Source organism: Coccinella septempunctata, chromosome 1, assembly GCF_907165205.1.
Source record: "Coccinella septempunctata chromosome 1, icCocSept1.1, whole genome shotgun sequence".
Taxonomy (NCBI): domain Eukaryota; kingdom Metazoa; phylum Arthropoda; class Insecta; order Coleoptera; family Coccinellidae; genus Coccinella; species Coccinella septempunctata.
In genome coordinates, this window is record NC_058189.1 from 24301246 (window position 1) to 24324149 (window position 22904).

At 35.1% G+C, this 22904-nt stretch overlaps 1 protein-coding gene and 2 long non-coding RNA genes across 3 annotated transcripts; 2 read left to right on the top strand and 1 right to left on the bottom strand.

Annotated features, from left to right (window-relative positions):
- Window positions 1–1837: 1837 nt before the first annotated feature.
- LOC123320066 lies at window positions 1838–2440 on the bottom strand. Its single transcript, XR_006538683.1, has 2 exons — window positions 1964–2440; window positions 1838–1900 (listed from the first exon to the last, which is right to left on the bottom strand). It is a non-coding gene; the product is annotated as an uncharacterized LOC123320066 (long non-coding RNA).
- Window positions 2441–2469: 29 nt separating this feature from the next.
- Window positions 2470–3102, top strand: LOC123320073. Its single transcript, XR_006538684.1, has 2 exons — window positions 2470–2976; window positions 3040–3102. It is a non-coding gene; the product is annotated as an uncharacterized LOC123320073 (long non-coding RNA).
- Window positions 3103–3314: 212 nt separating this feature from the next.
- LOC123318525 lies at window positions 3315–6821 on the top strand. The gene has a single exon (XM_044905207.1). The coding sequence runs from the start codon at window positions 3315–3317 to the stop codon at window positions 6819–6821; it is 3507 nt and encodes a 1168-aa protein (XP_044761142.1).
- The last annotated feature ends 16083 nt before the right edge of the window (window positions 6822–22904 follow it).

Below are 22904 nucleotides of genomic sequence, written 5' to 3' on the forward strand. Positions count from 1 at the left end.
CGGGAAATTCGAATATCGAATATCTGTATATCGGAAACGGAATGCCTAAGACACACATATGAGGTGTCCTTGAACTCAGCTCAATGTCCTCTATTCACGGTTTCCGTTTGTTCGTTTACTTATTGTGAAACACCCTGTGTACTGAAAAATCGCAAAAGACTCCTCGAGAAATTACGAAATGCCATTAAATCAAGGAGTTTCTTTTGATCCGCTATGATGAAAAATGTCAATATCCAGTTATTATTATTATTTGGGGTGATTCATCGGAAATCCCCAATATCTCGAAAATCAAGGCACTTTTACAAAACGCAAAATATATCTATCTGAACCGCCATAGAGACCTCTACCCGCAGGTTCTATATTATCCATTCATTACGCCACACCCTGTATAATTATTATTATTATATCAATGTATTGAAAATAAACAGACATGAATACGAGCCAGTTGTTTTGTTTGAAGGTGAAGCTCCTCTTGCTTCAAACTTCTTTTAATTATTTTGACTACCATTCATGCAAGATGATTTTTGTTAAAGAATTCAACATTCTTGTAATTATCCATTCATTTCTTCAAGAGATACCCATTCCCTATCACCTTTGAGTATTCAACTCAATGCTAACACTGCATCAAATGCATTTCATCTTCGGGTTGATTTTTTTGAATTCTACAACTGATGTAACGTCTTCAACCTTCAGCCAAAGAAGATAAACAACAGTAACTTTCCTCAAGCTACTGATCACTTGTATTTTCCATGTGAATAAATAGATTTGGTAAGTCTTCAATCAGTTTGTATAAACGTCAATTATGTTCGTTACACATTTTCGACTTAATCTTTTTCCGAAGTGATTTGACATTATGATGAAATACGTAGTTACTGAGAGTCTCACGTAGAACGGACTACGTAGCACTGATTTAAAACTCAAAAATGTTTTGACAAGCGTCTTAACCCAACATTTTGTACCATACAGAGTGAAAGATATCCAATTTCCATGGCCAATCCAGTCCTAAAATAAAAGTGAATGAAGTATGGAAGCTGAAAGTGAAACGTATATCTTTGTTGATTCATTCGCATTTTAGCATTTTAATGGATTTCCTAATGTCGTGAATATAATGCCCAAAAATTAGATTACTATTTCATACCAGAACAAATTCGGTAAAATTGTTTTTGGAATTAATCTTATATGTCACGAAAAATTTCATTGTCATGTATCATTCATTTTGGGACCTATATGGTATTGAACTCCCTTATCGGACGAAGTATCGTAGACATAGCATATTTATTCAAAACTGTTGATATTCATGAAGAAAAGATAATAATTTCTTTCCAAATTCATTTACACCGAGATCACGAACCTTATCAATCAATCATTAGCGTATTAAGTTTATTAATATTAGTATCGTTCTCGAACTATTTACAAGTTTCAATATGTGTGAATGAATCGAAAGAGCAGCTGTATTCTATATATGAGTAGAATTCAAGCTGCCTTACTTTCTGTCCTCCTGAAATCTGGCAACGTTGCGGGAGGTGAGAGCGCACTACTAATAAGAAATATATGCGGAGGTAGTAAGGTCTGATTCGTTTGAAGAAAAATTTTTCGATGAAAATCTTTTCCCCTCTTTAGGTACCCCTGTTATTTACCTTCCCCTCTACATATATAACCAAAAATTATTCCAATTATATAACTCCTTCACCCGGAGGTCAGGTCGCCCAATGAACTTAACGGAGGTCACACCGAACTACGGGTTCATATATATATATATACATATAAATATCAAAATTCACTCCAAACTATAATGATGTAATCTGACTAACGGGATTGTTGGAAATGAAAGGGCTGATTCTGAATACTACATTTATTCTTAGTCGACGTTTCGGATCTTTACAGATCCTTCATCAGGACTCTAAAAACAAAATAACGAAGTCACATTAACATTCATTGGTTGATTGAAATGGGCACACATTACCGAATAGTTGAGTTTCTCTGAAGCAGTTGGAAAGACGTACATCAAAAGGCACTCAAGAAGTTCTCCGAGATGAACAATGCATACACAACAATACTTAAATTTATCTTCAAAAACTTTTTTTTCATCTAACAAACTCATCCATCAAACAATTTCCTTAGAAAAATAGGTTTTAACAATTCTAGATTTTTTTGACATATCTGACATATCTAATTGAAACCATAGAACAAACACAAAATGACAAACTACACAGAAACAAATCATCCATTGGTCTCACCATGATTATACGACAAAATATAACTATAAATATTGCTTATCCCTTCAATGTCTCTTCTCGAATTCATTGTTTCTTTTAATTTTTTAATATGATACATTTCCAAAAATGTTCTCTTGTACAAATTCATCTCCACATCCAGTACCTCTGCTAGGTCCCATCCCATGACATGGTCTGTCTTTCGGCAATGTTCTGCAAGAGCACAAACCTTCTTTGGATTTTATTTATTCAACATAGGAGTGATATAAAAAATCCAAAGAAGGTTTGTGCTCTTGCAGAACATTGCCGAAAGACAGACCATGTCATGGGATGGGACCTAGCAGAGGTACTGGATGTGGAGATGAATTTGTACAAGAGAACATTTTTGGAAATGTATCATATTAAAAAATTAAAAGAAACAATGAATTCGAGAAGAGACATTGAAGGGATAAGCAATATTTATAGTTATATTTTGTCGTATAATCATGGTGAGACCAATGGATGATTTGTTTCTGTGTAGTTTGTCATTTTGTGTTTGTTCTATGGTTTCAATTAGATATGTCAGATATGTCAAAAAAATCTAGAATTGTTAAAACCTATTTTTCTAAGGAAATTGTTTGATGGATGAGTTTGTTAGATGAAAAAAAAATTTTTTGAAGATAAATTTAAGTATTGTTGTGTATGCATTGTTCATCTCGGAGAACTTCTTGAGTGCCTTTTGATGTACGTCTTTCCAACTGCTTCAGAGAAACTCAACTATTCGGTAATGTGTGCCCATTTCAATCAACCAATGAATGTTAATGTGACTTCGTTATTTTGTTTTTAGAGTCCTGATGAAGGATCTGTAAAGATCCGAAACGTCGACTAAGAATAAATGTAGTATTCAGAATCAGCCCTTTCATTTCCAACAATCCCGTTAGTCAGATTACATCATATATACATATATATATATATATATATATATATATATATATATATATATGTGTGTGTGCAGGGGGGGATAATGCCCTCGGGGAGTGACGACCCCGCATACCCGAGTCACCCAGCCCCCAGGTCAGCAGCCTGGGAAGCTGTAGATTAGAAGCTCCTATCACTAGAAGCATGATGCAGGGCGGTAGAGGGCAGCGGGCTGGCCCTCTTCGGAGCCGTCTGGAGGTAGAGCATGTTGGGGTCAGCTGTGGGGCAAGCGGCGCAGCCCCCCGAGATGGCACCGTAAGCCATAGCATCAGGAACATCAGAAGAGTCAGAAGAAGTATCAGTTTGGACGGAATAAGAAACCGTCCCGCTGAACCTCAGACAACACATGGAAGAACACGTTGGACGGAGGAAGAGAATATCCTCATTATACGAGTTCATTTTATTGCTGAGGAACTACGCCAACAAAATACGGAACAAAGAACGTATCGACAAATCCTGACCACCACTTGGAATGAGATCAATCCGAGTAGGCTCTCATATCCGAATCTGCTGGCAAATAGGGTTAGATGGATATTGGAAAATGAAAAATTCTCAAGCGTCGAACTCGAATCCATCAGAAAAAGCGTGAGACCATACGCCCCAGTCCCAACTAATGGCGCTACCATCACTGAGGAAGCGAACCCCGAACAACAGGTTCAAGCGACACTTGAGTACAGGAAAACAGAGAAAGTTCTCAGAAGGTTCATACAGATGTATGCCAAGATCAATCCTCACGAGAGGCCAAGAATACCAAGACTCAAAGGATCACTGAAGATATTGAAAAGTGTTAGAAGGACAAATGAAATAATGAAAAAAATCATGCCAGACAATCTCAACATCGAGCAAGTCACTGATTATGTTTATGCCGGGGCTGTAACTGTGTGCGAAGAAAGTAACGTGAGGCTAATTGTTACCAAAAGCCGAATACGAGAGAACAGAGCACCACCATGGAAGATCCGCCTGGAAAAAAAAATAGAGAGTATACGATCAAAAATAGGAGTGCTACATACTTACCTGAACTCCAACTCGCCATCCAGAAAAACAACTAAAAAGATCTCATGCATAGCATCAGAACACAATGTAAGAGGTAGGGATGGACCCTTCAAGCAAAAACTTATGGTAATATATGACACCCTGAAACAAAAAGCACAAGCATTAGGGAATAGGGTGAAACGATATAATGAAAGGGTAAAAAGGTACAAGAATAACCAGTTGTACTATAAAAACCAAAAACTATTCTACCGACAACTAGAGGAAACAACTACAGCTGAAGAGGATTTCCCAAAACCCGATGAAATGCGCACAACATGGGAAGAAATCTGGAGCGACAAGGGAGAGCATGATGATGGGGCGTCTTGGATACGGGAAGCAGAGGAGGAATCAAAAAATTATGTCATGGATCAGGTTACCATCACTGAGGATGATGTTAGAGCAACATTAAAAAAAACATGCAACTGGTCTGCGCCGGGACCCGATGGGCTCCATAATTACTGGTGGAAGCACTTCAGCTCCACACACAAAATGATAGCAAAGTTATTTCAGCAGGCCTTGGTGAATCCATCTCAATTACCGAACACCCTAACACTTGGCATAACTCACATGATTCCGAAGGGGCCGAAAAACAATAATCCCAAAGATTATAGGCCAATTACCTGCTTACCTGTCGTATATAAAATCCTGACAGGAGTGATAACCCAAAAAATCTGGAAACATGTTGGAAAAAACAAAATTCTAGCACGTGAACAAAATGGATGCCTAAAAGATGCAAAGGGTAGCAAGGAGTTGCTTATTGTTGATTCGCTCATCACCAAACAAGCGAAAAAGAAACAACGTAATATATCGATGGCATGGATTGATTATAGAAAAGCCTTCGATTCCATACCACATTCATGGCTGCTAAAAACTTTAAGATTATATGGAGTATCGGAGGCGATAATCAATCTCCTCAAATATCTTATGCTGACATGGAGAACAAGACTACACCTGAATACGAATACAGGTGAATATACAACTGCTGAAATCAAGATCAGAAGAGGGCTTTTTCAAGGAGACAAATTAAGCACACTCTGGTTCTGCCTCGCAATAAACTTCTTGAGCAAATTACTTAATAACACCAAGTACGGCTACATCCTCAAAAAAACAAACAACACAAAAATCAATCATCAGCTCTACATCGATGACCTCAAATTGTACGCAGCAAATGAAGATCAACTTCGAAGACAGCTTAGAATCGTGACATCCTTCACAGAAACTGTGAAGATGGAGATGGGCTTGGATAAGTGTGCGGTGCTGCATGTAAAGAGAGGAAAACTAGTGGAGGGAGAAGCCATGCTTATACAGCAGGGCTTACAAATACAGAGGATGGGACCAGAGGAAACTTACAAATACCTGGGAATCCAACAAGGGCTTGAAATTAAAACAGCTGCAGCAAGAAATGCCTTTAAAACCAAGGTCATTGAAAGGGTAAAAAAAGTATTGCAAAGCAAACTTAATGCAAAATCAACGTTCACAGCAATTAAGGCTTGGGCGATGCCCTGTCTTGCTTATTCCTGCGGCGTCATCAAATGGTCAACTACGGAACTAAGAGCTCTAGACACACAAATTAGGGTACTCCTCACCAGGTATGGAATGCACCACCCTCATGCATCAGTCACAAGATTATACATTCCAAGAAATGAAGGAGGAAGAGGCCTACAGAAAATTGAGCACATGCATCACACTGTAGTCAAACAAATGAGAGAGTATTTTCAATCAAAAAACTCACCTTTCTATCAAGCTATAGCCGAAGAAGACCACAACATAACAGCCCTGAACCTGGCATCGAGAATAGACCCAGTAGAAACCTCAAACATCGAGGAAATCACTCGGGAATGGCATGGTAAAGCCCTTCATGGAAGATATCCCACTGCCCTGAAATGGAATAAGATCAACAAAGAAAAGTCTGTTTCTTACCTGAAAGCCGGTTATCTTTTTCCAGAGACGGAAGGCAGACTTGCAGCCATCCAAGACCAGGTAATACCTACGAGAGCCTACCTGAAAAATATAGTGAAAAAGAACTTGCCAACAGACAGATGTCGCAGATGCTCACAATCCGTAGAAACGATCCAGCATGTCACTTCCTCTTGTGCAACTCTCGCTCCCAAAGAATACACGGATCGTCACAATGCCATGGCAAAAGTTTACCACCAGGCAATTGCCATAAAACATGGATTATTAAAATATCATAAAAAAATTCATGAATACTCACCACAAACTCTGCTAGAGAATGAAAACCTGAAGCTCTACTGGGATCATCCACTAATTACTGATCGATCAGTCTTACACAACCGCCCAGACATTGTCATCTTTGACAAGAAAGAAAAGACGGCAACAATCATTGACATCACGGTTCCAGCGGATGACAACGCTGAGAAAGCTTACACTGAGAAAATAGTCAAATATCATGACCTGGCTTTTGAACTGAAAGAGATTCACCAACTTACCTGTACTTCGATCCTTCCGCTCGTCATCACAACCAATGGACTTGTTGAAATGCACCTGACCCAACACACTACGCAGCTCGGACTTGATGAAAGCCTAATCGATGTGGCACAAAGGGAAGTCATTCTCTGGACTACAAGAATAGTCAGAAGATTCCTCACCAGCAGCTGAGAAATGCTTTGATCCTTGTGATCCGGCATAATCATGCGCCTACCCAGAATGGTGATTTAAAAAAAAAAAAAAAAAAAAAAAAAAAAAAAAATATATATATATATATATATATAGTTATAAAGTGTTAATACCACCTCCAAAATAGTAACTCGTTTAACGCTCTCACCTCATATATATCGCTGTCACCTCCGAAATCGGAGGTGACAACGTTTTGCCTTGTTTTTTAGCTTGTTAGATTCAGGAGGATTCAGGGACCAACATATCAAAAAATCGTTTTGAGGTCACAACGCACCCCCTTTATGTACTGAACAATCTTTTAGTTCGAGTGTATATCACTGGCGCTAGTGTGCTGAGCTGTATATCGAAGAATTGCTCTGGAAGACTCTTTGCTCGTTACCACCTCCGAAAATGGCAACGTTTTACTGTGCAAGCAGATGTAGACAGGCGGAATATCAGTATACGGAGGAATTAAGTAAAGAGAGGCGCAGCGCGTTTTCTCCTCCATTATTGCAAGCCAGGCGGCATATCTCATCGATTTTTTATCGCATTCCTTTGTGGGGGAAAGAATCACGTGAAAGAGAACCAATCTTGGCTCTCTCGAATGGGATTATGACTGTTTATATTTCATCGTGCGTATATCTATGCATCCGTTGAACTTCTTTCATCTCAAGCTAACACTATAATTCTGAATTTGGCGAACTATTTCATTACCTATCTGAAAACGAATCGATTTGAGTCTTGTCCATAATGATATTTCTTCTCTCTATGGAAATGATCCATATGGATAATACTACCTATTAGTATAACGAATAATCAGTATTGTCACATTGCATATAATAAAATAACCTGTTCAGAGAAAAACATTTTTTGGATAAGAAAATTCAGATGTTAATGGTGATGAATATTCAAGGACAATGTGCCAATCCGAAAATTTTCATTTCAGAATCAGGAGAAAAAAATGCTACAAATTTCACAATACCACAGAAATGAACAACGTCGGCTAAACCGAATGTTGGACATTGTGTTATTTCAAATGGAACGCTCTTTATATTTTTCTTGAATCATATTTCTCAATGATTTTGAGGAATCCTTTGCTCAGAAACATCTCTTTTATTATCGATTATGTTTAAATATTGGATTTTCCCGAAAATTTGAAGAGCTTGTACCATCTCTCTGGTTTAAATATTTCAGTGATGTATCATAAAGAAAATTACCAATTATATCGAAACAAGTAAGATTTTATGAAGAATTCGCCAAAACAGATTCGCATTTTTCGATAGATCATACAGGGTGTAAGGGAAAAAATAAACAATATTGAAGTCTTTGGAAGGCCTCGAGTCAACATATTTTGAAATTGCAACCATATTTTTGTCAAGATATAATGAATCCTCAAAATGAAGTTAATAATATAGATACATACTCGGATACATATGATTGATTAACTTCTACTATCTAAAATAAAAAGGTACATAGATAAAATAAAGCTATATACAGGATATCTGTAAACAAATGCGAAGGAATAAGGGAGATGATTCCTTAATGAAAATAAGCGGGGGTATTTCCTGTAAATTTTCCAAATCGACAGCCCTTCCAAGATATAGCTTTTGGAAGGCGATGACGAGTTTACAGTTTTTAATTTTTTTTACAGGTCTGAAAAACACTGAGTCATAAAACTATACATATTATGAAGCACTGAGTAGATTGTTACCAGTTTCAACTTCGGCAAGCTCGTAGTTTAGGCGGTAAATTGCTATCGATTTTTTCAATGTGTCTCTCCCTTAAATTCAAAAATTTCTGTGAAAATGTTGAAATTTGAGTTATTATGCTATTGTCATAGAAGTATACGAAACTAGCAGGTCGGGGGATCCAAGATTTCGGGCCGCACCTTAAAAAAACATAATAAAATGAATTTCGTGAATACCTACCGAGGCTGAAAACCACTATTCTCCGCTATAAAAAATTAGTATTATTCCAATAATATACCGACTTAATGAATGCTACGTTGCTATTACTATAAGGCCCGGTTGTTCAGTTCAGGATGAGGCCGAGATTTAAGATGATCCTAGATTAACCTGACAGAACTGAACTGAAATGTCAAAATCAATCTAGGATAAACTTTAATCCCGAACTGAACAACTGCTATACATGTAGAGTTTCGGATTTTGCGAGAATCTACTACTTTTTCTTCAAAACAACAACTACGCTGAAGAAAATGTGATTGACTGTTAGCGACGCGGAATATCAACCATCTAAATTCTGTAGTCCATACAAATTTTTTTGAACTCTCATCATACTATATAGCAGTGGGATACTGAAATCCGTCATTTGTCAAAATGAGTTGTAAGTTCATAGACTGACCAACATTTTCGAAAGCTATTGATCTATTAATTAAATCGTTCTATAATTGGTCCTAAATTGACAGTAGTATTGTGAAAAACGATATGCAGCGGATTATCTAAACACGAAATAAATTCTGAAATGTTTCGGATCATAAGGTTAATTGAATAAGTATCTTGTTCGTATCATTTGTTGAACTTCATTATTCTAAATATTCATCAATGAATGAAAATATAATATCAACACACATAATTTTTTGATTTATTCGTCATCAAATCATTAAATAAATCGTTTCTCGAAAAGTTTCGAGTCTTGGGGCGAATATAATATTGAATTATTTACATCATTATTTGTCGAACTTCAAAGTTCTGAATGAATTAAAATCTAAACTTGACAATATACGAGACAGTTTTCGCAAGAGTTTCAATGAAATCTGAAAATTTTCATCATTCTGGAGCATTCTGGACATCAATAATTCTCGAATCATCCATGGCATAAATTCAATTTTATCCAATATAACACGCAAAACGAAATGTTACTCGAACTCATCTTGAGCAATTCGTTCCTAAAAAGCTCGAATCAGGTAGAAAAGTTTGAACCCTTCGTATCAGCATTAACACGTGTTTTGCAGTAAACAGATGCCGATTTCATTTTCAACGGGCAATGTAACCAGGGTCGGGGGGATGAACCAGAGTCTCTGGACGAACGTTTCTCACAACAAGAAGAATTTGAATTTTCATATGAGGATGAGGGCATTTGTTGCAAAATTTTCAGAGTACAAGGAGTATACAGGGTGTTTCACGAGTAAACAGACAAATGAAAACCGTGAATAGAGGGCATTGCGCTGAGTTCAAAATCACCCCATATACAGGGTGTCCCAAAACTAGTGAATCAAACGTCACACCACGATAGAGTAAACCAAATATTATCGAATGACACCAACATTAGTTCAACGAAAACGTACCGTTTCCAAAATAATCAGAATTTTATTAAAATACCTAAAGTTCCCGATTTTCGAACTATTTTTCTTAATAACAGGGCCAGTTTGTGAAGAAGGATATCGATTTTAAATCATATTGAACTAAGATTATTGTTTTGTCTCCCCTTATTGAAATTATTTCAAGTAGTTAATCGATAACCATAACCTAAGTCTCGACCTAAGTTGATGTTAATTGAAACAATTGTTTTTTCTACATGATTTTCAATACTCAGATTAAACAGGGGTGATAATATGGGAGAAAAACGCTATCCTTAATTACAAATTTGCCTTGTAATTGAAAAAATAGTTCGAAAATCGGCAACTTTAGGTTAGGTTTCCTCAGAAACCGTACATTTTCGCTCAACTAATGTTGTTGTCATTCGATAGTATTTGATCTACTCTATCGTGGTGTGACGTTTGTTTCGATAGTTTCGGGGCACCCTATATATGGGTTTCTTCAGTGTTTTTTGAAATTTCTCGAATTTCCGTTCGGCTATAACTCCTGAAATTCTCTATCAAGTCGACTGAAAATTTATATTTAGCCTTGAGTTGTTAATTTCATTGAAACAGAGCATTTAAATTCGACAAAAATCAGGACCGGGCTCAGTGAGGCTTTACTTAACTTCAAACTCATAAAAACACCGTGTATGTAGTTTTTTAATAATAATTTAAACTTTTTTGTTATTTGCATTATTATTGTCTCAAAATGAATTGATTTTTGGGTTGCCCTACCTGTTGATCATGTTCTAGAAAAAATTGTTTTGGTCAGACGCCTCTAAGGAATAGAGGACTTCATGAAAATAGAAATTCTCCAAAATAGTCATTCACAATGATGAAATGTTACAAAATTGATAATGCACAAATATGGATGGAAGAACTACGCTATCTTGAAACTAAATATTAAAACTTGATCTTCAGAATTAATCTATTTTTCTATGGACAACTAGTTGTGTGAATGAAAACAAAGAAAGAAATCGCGGGGTGTCAGATCTGGAGATCTAGCAGTCCAATGTTGGGGTCCTACCCTTCAAATGAAATGACCTGAAATACTGATAAATACTTTTGCTGGTGCATGAATATCATCAATGTTTCAATAACAAATTGTAATAAGACCAGACCAATCCATAGATTTCCATAGATCCAATAATGAATATAACGGAATAAGTGAAGAATTCGAAAGTGCATTTATCATACTTATTCGAAGTGCCAATCATTACCTTCACTAAAAGACCAAATGAGGTGAAAATCAATTCGAAAAATTACTTCAGGTCCACGTTGTCCATAAAAAGCGATTCATTCGGAAGATATCAAGTTATAATTATTATTTTCATGATAGCGTAGTTTTTTATTGCTATTTTTGTTCATTATCGATAATAAAGCTTATTATCACTGTGAATGATTTATCTGAATAACCAGATATGCTAAAATATCAAAAACGAAAAAATTCAGTTGCACATTTCCAATTCCATTTTTAGATTTCCACATCTGATTGGCGATCATATTCATACCATTAATTATTGTGAAGTAAAAGTCAATATGCAGCGCTGTTTTTTCTAGTGGCATTTCACCACCAAATAATTATTCATTAAAAATTATCCACTTATAAAGCATACCAAAATTTCATTGATTTTGAGAAAATCTATGCAGATACCTGAAAAATTCAAAATTATGACGAAAAAAACTACAAACAGAGTGTTTTGCATGAGTTTAAGTTTGAATATGGCCTCAATGAGTCCGGTCCTGTGTTCGTCAACTTTTAATGTTCTGTTTTATTGAAACTTACAAGCTTAAGCGGATAATGAGTTTTTAGCCGAATACAACTGAATTATTTGGAGTTATAGCTGAACGAAAATTCGGGAAATTTGAATAAACTCCTCTGTATATCGGAAACGGAATGCACAAGACACACATATGAGGTGTTTTTGAACTCAGCTCAATGCCCTCTATTCACGGTTTTCGTTTGTCCGTTTACTTGTGAAACAACCTGTGTACTGAAAAATCGCAAAAGACACCTCGAGCAATTAAGAAATGCCTATAAATCGAGGAGTTTATTTTGATCCGCTATGATGGAAAATGTCAATATCCAGATATTATTATTATTTATATAATAATATCTCGAAAACCAGGGCACTTTTACCAAACGTAAAATATATTTATCTGAATCGCCAAAGAGTCCTCTACGCGCAGGATCCATATTATCCATTCATTACGCCACACCCTGTATACATAATTATTATCATTATATCAATGTATTGAAAATAAACAGACATGAATACGAGCCAGTTGTTTTGTGAGGTGAAGCCCCTCTTGCTTCAAACATCTTTTAATTATTTTGACTACTATTCACGCAAGATGATTTTTGTTGAAGAATTCAACATTCTTGTAATTATCCGTTCATTTCTTCAAGAGATACCCATTCCCTACCACCTTTGATTATTCAACTCAATGCTAACACTGCATCAAATGCATTTTATCTTCGGGTTGATTTTTTTGAATTCTACAACTGATGTAACGTCTTCAACCTCCAGCCAAAGAAGATAAACAGTAATTCTCCTCAAGCTACTGATCACTTGTATTTTCTATATAAATAAATAGATTTGGTATGTCTTCAATCAGTTTGTATAAACGTCAATTATGTTCGTTACATATTTTCGACTCAATATTTGATTTGACATTGTGATGAAATACGTAATTACTGAGAGACTCACGTAGAACGGACTACGTAGCACTGATTTAAAACTCAAGAATGTTTCGACAAGCGTCTTAACCCAACATTTTCGTACCATACAGAGTGAAAGGTATCCAATTTCCATGGCCAATCCAGTGCTAAAATGAAAGTGAATGAAGTATAGAAGCTGAAAGTAAAACGTATATCTTTATTGATTCATTCAGGAAAAACATTTATATGAAGTTCCTAATGTCGTGAATATAATGCCCAAAAATTAGACTACTATTTCATACCAGAACAAATTCGGTAAAATTGTCTTTCGAATTAATCCTATATGTCACGAAAAATTTCATTTTCATGCATCATTCATTTTGGGAGCTATATGGTATTAAACTCCCTTATCGGACGAAGTATCGTAGACATAAGCATATTTATTCAAAACTGTCCAAATTCATTTACACCGAGATCACGAGCCTTATCAATCAATTATCAGCGTATGAAGTTTATTAATATTATCTAGTATCGTTCTCGAACTATTTACAGGTTTCAATATGTGTGAATGAATCGGAAGAGCAGCTGTATTCTATATATGAGTATAATTCGAGCTGTCTTACTTTCTGTCCTCCTAAAATCTGACAACGTTGCGGGAGGTGAGAGCACACTACTAATAAGAAATATATGCGGAGGTAGTAAGGTCTGATTCGTTTGAAGAAAAATTTTTCGATAAAAATCTTTTCCCCTCTTTAGGTACCCCTGCTATTTACCTTCCCCTCTACATATATAAACAAAAATTATTCCAATTATATAACTCCTTCACCCGGAGGTCAGGTCGCCCAATGAACTTAACGGAGGTAACAACGCACTACGAGTTCATATATATATATATATATATATATATATATATATATATATATATATATATATATATATATATATATATATGAACCCGTAGTGCGTTGTTACCTCCGTTAAGTTCATTGGGCGACCTGACCTCCGGGTGAAGGAGTTATATAATTGGAATAATTTTTGTTTATATATGTAGAGGGGAAGGTAAATAGCAGGGGTACCTAAAGAGGGGAAAAGATTTTTATCGAAAAATTTTTCTTCAAACGAATCAGACCTTACTACCTCCGCATATATTTCTTATTAGTAGTGCGCTCTCACCTCCCGCAACGTTGTCAGATTTTAGGAGGACAGAAAGTAAGACAGCTCGAATTCTACTCATATATAGAATACAGCTGCTCTTCCGATTCATTCACAAATATTGAAACCTGTAAATAGTTCGAGAACGATACTAGATAATATTAATAAACTTCATACGCTGATAATTGATTGATAAGGTTCGTGATCCCGGTGTAAATGAATTTGGACAGTTTTGAATAAATATGCTTATGTCTACGATACTTCGTCCGATAGGGGAGTTTAATACCATATAGGTCCCAAAATGAATGATGCATGAAAATGAAATTTTTCGTGACATATAGGATTAATTCAAAAGACAATTTTACCGAATTTGTTCTGGTATGAAATAGTAGTCTAATTTTTGGGCATTATATTCATGACATTAGGAACTCCATATAAATGTTTTTCCTGAATGAATCAATAAAGATATACGTTTTACTTTCAGCTTCTATACTTCATTCACTTTCATTTTAGCACTGGATTGGCCATGGAAATTGGATGCCTTTCACTCTGTATGGTACAAAAATGTTGGGTTAAGACGCTTGTCGAAACATTCTTGAGTTTTAAATCAGTGCTACGTAGTCCGTTCTACGTGAGTCTCTCAGTAATTACGTATTTCATCACAATGTCAAATCACTTCGGAAAATATTGAGTCGAAAATATGTAACGAACATAATTGACGTTTATACAAACTGATTGAAGACATACCAAATCTAGTTATTTATATGGAAAATACAAGTGATCAGTAGCTTGAGGAGAATTACTGTTGTTTATCTTCTTTGGCAGGAGGTTGAAGACGTTACATCAGTTGTAGAATTCAAAAAAAATAAACCCGAAGATGAAATGCATTCGATGCAGTGTTAGCATTGAGTTGAATAATCAAAAGTGGTAGGGAATGGGTATCTCTTGAAGAAATGAACGGATAATTACAAGAATGTTGAATTCTTCAACAAAAATCATCTTGCGTGAATAGTAGTCAAAATAACTAAAAGATGTTTGAAGCAAGAGTGGCTTCACCTCTCAAAACAACTGGCTCGTATTCATGTCTGTTTATTTTCAATACATTGATATAATGATAATAATTATACAGGGTGTGGCGTAATGAATGGATAATATGGATCCTGCGGGTAGAGGACTCTATGGCGGTTCAGATAAATATATTTTACGTTTGGTAAAAGTGCCTTGGTTTTCGAGATATTATTATATAAATAATAATTATATCTGGATATTGACATTTTCCATCATAGCGGATCAAAAGAAACTCCTCGATTGAATGGCATTTCTTAATTGCTCGAGGTGTCTTTTGCGATTTTTCAGTACACAGTAAACGTCAGTAAACGGACAAACGAAAACTGTGAATAGAGGGCATTGAGCTGAGTTCAAAAACACCTCATATGTGTGTCTTGTGCATTGCGTTTCCGATATACAGAGGAGTTTATTCAAATTTCCCGAATTTTCGTTCAGCTATAACTCCAAATAATTCAGTTGTATTCGGCTAAAAACTCATTATCCGCTTAAGCTTGTAAGTTTCAATAAAACAGAACATTAAAAGTTGGCGAACACAGGACCGGACTCATTGAGGCCATATTCAAACTTAAACTCATGCAAAACACTCTGTAGTTTTTTTCGTCATAATTTTGAATTTTTCAGGTATCTGCATAGATTTTCTCAAAATCAACGAAATTTTGGTATGCTTTATCAGTGGATAATTTTTAATGAATAATTATTTGGTGGAGAAATGCCTCTAGAAAAAACAGCGCTGCATATTGAATTTTAATTCACAATAATTAATGGTATGAATATGATCGCCAATCAGATGTGGAAATCTAAAAATGGAATTGGAAATGTTCAACTGAATTTTTTCGTTTTTGATATTTTAGCATATCTGGTTATTCAGATAAATCATTCACAGTGATAATAAGCTTTATTATTGATAATGAACAAAAATAGCAATAAAAAACTACGCTATCATGAAAATAATAATTATAACATGATATCTTCCGAATGAATCGCTTTTTATGGCTAACGTGGACCTGAAGTAATTTTTCGAATTGATTTTCACCTCATTTGGTCTTTTAGTGAAGGTAATGATTGGCACTTCGAATAAGTATGATAAATGCACTTTCGAATTCTTCACTTATTCCGTTATATTCATTATTGGATCTATTGAAATCTATGGATTGGTCTGGTCTTATTACAATTTGTTATTGAAACATTGATGATATTCATGCACCAGCAAAAGTATTTATCAGTATTTCAGGTCATTTCATTTGAAGGGTAGGACCCCAACATTGGACTGCTAGATCTCCAGATCTGACACCCCGCGATTTCTTTCTTTGTTTTCATTCACACAACTAGTTGTCCATAGAAAAATAGATTAATTCTGAAGATCAAGTTTTAATATTTAGTTTCAAGTTAGCGTAGTTCTTCCATCCATATTTGAGCATTATCAATTTTGAAACATTTCATCATTGTGAATGACTATTTTGAAGAATTTCTATTTTTCATGAAGTCCTCTATTCCTTAGAGGCGTCTGACCAAAACAATTTTTTCTAGAACATGATCAACAGGAAGGGCAACCCAAAAATCAATTCATTTTGAGACAATAATAATGCAAATAACAAAAAAGTTTAAATTATTATTAAAAAACTACATACACGGTGTTTTTATGAGTTTGAAGTTAAGTAAAGCCTCACTGAGCCCGGTCCTGATTTTTGTCGAATTTAAATGCTCTGTTTCAATGAAATTAACAACTCAAGGCTAAATATAAATTTTCAGTCGACTTGATAGAGAATTTCAGGAGTTATAGCCGAACGGAAATTCGAGAAATTTCAAAAAACACTGAAGAAACCTATATATAGGGTGCCCCGAAACTATCGAAACAAACGTCACACCACGATAGAGTAGATCAAATACTATCGAATGACAACAACATTAGTTGAGCGAAAATGTACCGTTTCTAAAAAAACCTAACCTAAAGTTGCCGATTTTCGAACTATTTTTTCAGTCACAAGGACAAGGCCAATTTGTTATTAATGATAGCGTTTTTCTCCCATATTATCACCCCTGTTTATTCTGAGTATTAAAAATCATGTAGAAAAAACAATTGTTTTAATTTACATTTACTTAGGTTATGGTTATCGATTAACTACTTAAAATAATTTCAATTAGGGGAGATGAAACAATAATCTTAGTTCAATATAATTTAAAATCGATATCCTTCTTCACAAACTGGCCCTGTTATCAAGAAAAATAGTTCGAAAATCGGAAACTTTAGGTATTTTAATAAAATTCTGATTATTTTGGAAACGGTACGTTTTCGTTGAACTAATGTTGGTGTCATTCGATAATATTTTGTTTACTCTATCGTGGTGTGACGTTTGATTCACTAGTTTTGGGACACCCTGTATATGGGGTGATTTTGAACTCAGCGCAATGCCCTCTATTCACGGTTTTCATTTGTCTGTTTACTCGTGAAACACCCTGTATACTCCTTGTACTCTGAAAATTTTGAAACAAATGCCCTCACCCTCATATGAAAATTCAAATTCTTCTTGTTGTGAGAAACGTTCATCCAGAGACTCTGGTTCATCCCCCCGACCCTGGTTACATTGCCCGTTGAAAATGAAATCGGCATCTGTTTACTGCAAAACACGTGTTAATGCTGATACGAAGGGTTCAAACTTTTCTACCTGATTCGAGCTTTTTAGGAACGAATTGCTCAAGATGAGTTCGAGTAACATTTCGTTTCGCGTGTTATATTGGATAAAATTGAATTTATGCCATGGATGATTCGAGAATTATTGATGTCCAGAATGCTCCAGAATGATGAAAATTTTGAGATTTCATTGAAACTCTTGCGAAAACTGTCTCGTATATTGTCAAGTTTAGATTTTAATTCATTCAGAACTTTGAAGTTCGACAAATAATGATGTAAATAATTCAATATTATATTTGCCCCAAGACTCGAAACTTTTCGAGAAACGATTTATTTAATGATTTGATGACGAATAAATCAAAAAATTATGTGTGTTGATATTATATTTTCATTCATTGAAGAATATTTAGAATAATGAAGTTCAACAAATGATACGAACAAGATACTTATTCAATTAACCTTATGATCCGAAACATTTCAGAATTTATTTCGTGTTTAGATAATCCGCTGCATATCGTTTTTCACAATACTACTGTCAATTTAGGACCAATTATAGAACGATTTAATTAATAGATCAATAGCTTTCGAAAATGTTGGTCAGTCTATGAACTTACAACTCATTTTGAGAAATGACGGATTTCAGTATCCGACTGCTATATAGTATGATGAGAGTTCAAAAAAATTTGTATGGACTACAGAATTTAGATGGTTGATATTCCGCGTCGCTAACAGTCAATCACATTTCCTTCAGCGTAGTTGTTGTTTTGAAGAAAAAGTAGTAGATTCTCGCAAAATCCGAAACTCTACATGTATAGCAGTTGTTCAGTTCGGGATTAAAGTTTATCCTAGATTGATTTTGACATTTCAGTTCAGTTCTGTAAGATGATCTAGGATCATCTTAAATCTCGGCCTCATCCTGAACTGAACAACCGGGCCTTATAGTAATAGCAATGTAGCATTCATTAAGTCGGTATATTATTGGAATAATACTAATTTTTTATAGCGGAGAATAGTGGTTTTCAGCCTCGGTAGGTATTCACGAAATTCATTTTATTATGTTTTTTTAAGGTGAATCGGCCCGAAATCTTGGATCCCCCGACCTGCTAGTTTCGTATACTTCTATGACAATAGCATAATAACTCAAATTTCAACATTTTCACAGAAATTTTTGAATTTAAGGGAGAGACACATTGAAAAAATCGATAGCAATTTACCGCCTAAACTACGAGCTTGCCGAAGTTGAAACTGGTAACAATCTACTCAGTGCTTCATAATATGTATAGTTTTATGACTCAGTGTTTTTTAGAACCTGTAAAAAAAATTAAAAACTGTAAACTCGTCATCGCCTTCCAAAGGCTGTATCTTGGAAGGGCTGTCGATTTGGAAAATTTACAGGAAATACCCCCGCTTATTTTCATTAAGGAATCATCTCCCTTATTCCTTCGCATTTGTTTACAGATATCCTGTATATAGCTATATTTTATCTATGTACCTTTTTATTTTAGATAGTAGAAGTTAATCAATCATCTGTATCTCAATCATATGTATCCGAGTATGTATCTATATTATTAACTTCATTTTGAAGATTCATTATATCTTGACAAAAATATGGTTGCAGTTTCAAAATATGTTGACTCGAGGCCTTCCAAAGACTTCAATATTGTTTATTTTTTCCCTTACACCCTGTATGATCTATCGAAAAATGCAAATCTGTTTTGGCGAATTCTTCATAAAATCTTACTTGTTTCGATATAATTGGTAATTTTCTTTATGATACATCACTGAAATATTTAAACCAGAGAGATGCTACAAGCTCTTCAAATTTTTGAGAAAATCCAATATTTAAACATAATCGATAATAAAAGAGATGTTTCTGAGCAAAGGATTCCTCAAAATCTTTGAGAAATCTGATTCAAGAAAAATATAAAGAGCGTTCCATTTGAAATAACACAATGTCAAACATTCGGTTTAGCCGACGTTGTTCATTTCTGTGATATTGTGAAATTTGTAGCATTTTTTCTCCTGATTCTGAAATGAAAATTTTCGGATTGGCTCATTGTCCTTGAATATTCATCACCATTAACATCTGAATTTTCTTATCCAAAAAATGTTTTTCTCTGAACAGGTTATTTTATTATATGCAATGATACAATACTGATTATTCGTTATACTAATAGGTAGTATTATCTATATGGATCATTTCCATAGAGAGAAGAAATATCATTATGGACAAGACTCAAATCGATTCGTTTTCAGATAGGTAATGAAATAGTTCGCCAAATTCAGAATTATAGTGTAAGCTTGAGATGAAAGAAGTTCAACGGATGCATAGATATACGCACGATGAAATATAAACAGTCATAATCCCATTCGAGAGAGCCAAGATTGGTTCTCTTTCACGTGATTCTTTCCCCTACAAAGGAATGCGATAAAAAATCGTTGAGATATGCCGACTGGCTTGCAATAATGGAGGAGAAAACGCGCTGCGCCTCTCATTACTTAATTCCTCCGTATACTGATATTCCGCCTGTCTACATCTGCTTTCACAGTACAACGTTGCCATTTTCGGAGGTGCAAACGAGCAAAGAGTCTTTCAGAGTAATTCTCCGATATACAGCTCAGCACACTAGCGCCAGTGATATACACTCGAACTAAAAGATTGTTCAGTACATAAAGGGGGTGCGTTGTGACCTCAAAACGATTTTTTGATATGTTGGTCCCTGAAGCCTCCTGAATCTAACAAGCTAAAAAACAAGGCAAAACGTTGTCACCTCCGATTTCGGAGGTGACATCGATATATATGAGGTGAGAGCGTTAAACGAGTTACTATTTTGGAGGTGGTATTAACACTTTATAACTATATATATATATATATATATATATATATATATATATATATATATATATATATATATATATATATAATATATACATTCAACATGTGCATCTCAATTCGAAAACTGTGTACAGTTTCGAGGTTTGGGTCGTATTGATCCAATAGTTCCTTAGGAATTCAAATCATACTATGTTGAATCGTCCACTGAAATCTCGATTCCTATCAGAACTATCGAACTTAAATTCAACATGTGCATCTCAATTCGAAAACTACGTGCAGTTTCAAGATTTGGTTCGAATTGATTCAACAGTTTTTAGGAATTGATATCATACTTTGCCGAATCAAAACTCCATTCCTATCAGATCTGTCGAACTGAAATTCAACATGTGCATCTCAAATCAAAAACTGTGTACAGTTTCGGGATTTGGGTCGAATTGATCCAATAGTTCCTTAGGAATTGAAATGATATTTTGTCGATTCGACCACTGAAATCTCAATTCATATCTGAACTATCGAACTGAAATTCAACATGTGCATCTCAATTCGAAAACTGTGTAAATTTCAAGATTTGGTTGGAATTGATCCAACAGTTTTCGAGGAATTGATGTCACACTTTGCCGAATTGACCACTGAAATCTCAATTCCTATCTGAACTATCGAACTGAAATTCAACATGTGCATCTCAATTCGAAAACTGTGTACAGTTTCGAGGTTTGGGTCGTATTGATCCAATAGTTCCTTAGGAATTCAAATGATACTATGTTGAATCGTCCACTGAAATCTCGATTCCTATCAGAACTATCGAACTTAAAATCAACATGTGCATCTCAATTCGAAAACTATGTGCAGTTTCAAGATTTGGTTCGAATTGATTCAAAAGTTTTTAGGAATTGATATCATACTTTGCCGAATCAAAACTCCATTCCTATCAGATCTATCGAACTGAAATTCAACATGTGCATCTCAATTCGAAAACTATGTGCAGTTTCAAGATTTGATTCGAAATGATCCAACAGTTTTCAAGGAATTGATATCACACTTTGCCGAATTGACCACTGAAATCTCAATTCCTATCTGAACTATCGAACTGAAATTCAACATGTGCATCTCAATCCGGAAACTATGTGCAGTTTCAAGATTTGGTTCGAATCGATCCAATAGTTCCTTAGGAATTGAAGTGATATTTTGCCGAATCGACTACTGAAATCTTCATTCCTATCAGAACTATCGATCTGAAATTCAACATGTGCATCTCAATTCGAAAACTATGTGCAGTTTCAAGATTTAGGTCGAATTGGTTCAACAGTTTTTGAGGAATTGATATCACACTTTGCCGAATAGACCACTGAAATCTCAATTCCTATCTGCACTATCGAACTGAAATTCAACATGTGCATCTCAATTCGAAAACTATGTGCAGCTTCAAGATTTGGTTCGAATTGATCCAACAGTTTTCGAGGAATTGATATCACACTTTGCCGAATTGACTACTGAAATCTTCATTCCTATCAAAACTATCGATCTGAAATTCAACATGTGCATCTCAATTCGAAAACTATGTGCAGTTTCAAGATTTGGGTCGAATTGGTTCAACAGTTTTTGAGGAATTGATATCACACTTTGCCGAATAGACCACTGAAATCTCAATTCCTATCTGCACTATCGAACTGAAATTCAACATGTGCATCTCAATTCGAAAACTATGTGCAGTTTCAAGATCTGGTTCGAATTGATCCAACAGTTTTCGAAGAATTGATATCACACTTTGCCGAATTGACCACTGAAATCTCAATTCCTATCTGAACTATCGAACTGAAATTCAACATGTGCATCTCAATTCGAAAACTATGTGCAGTTTCAAAATTTGGTTCGAATCGATCCAATATTTCCTTAGGAATTGAAAAGATATTTTGCCGAATCGACTACTGAAATCTTCATTCCTATCAGAACTATCGAACTGAAATTCAACATGTGCGTCTCAATCCGAAAACAATGTAAAGTTTCAAGATTTGGTTCGAATTGATCCAACAGTTTTCGAGGAATTGATATGACACTTTGCCGAATTGACCACTGAAATCACAATTCCTATCTGAACTATCGAACTAAAATTCAACATGTGCATCTCAAATCAAAAACTGTGTACAGTTTCGGGATTTGGGTCGAATTGATCCAATAGTTCCTTAGGAATTGAAATGATATTTTGTCGAATCGACTTCTAAAATCTCCATTCCTATTAGAACTATCGATCTGAAATTCAACATGTGCATCTCATTTCGAAAACTATGTGCAGTTTCAAGATTTGGTTCGAATTGAACCAACAGTTTTCGAGGAATTGATATCACACTTTGCCGAATAGACCACTGAAATCTCAATTCCTATCTGCACTATCGAACTGAAATTCAACATGTGCATCTCAATTCGAA

What these genes read in the sequence shown, in the direction of transcription:
- LOC123318525 (XM_044905207.1), top strand. Translation starts at nt 3,315, where the DNA reads ATGATGCAGGGCGGTAGAGGGCAGCGGGCTGGCCCTCTTCGGAGCCGT.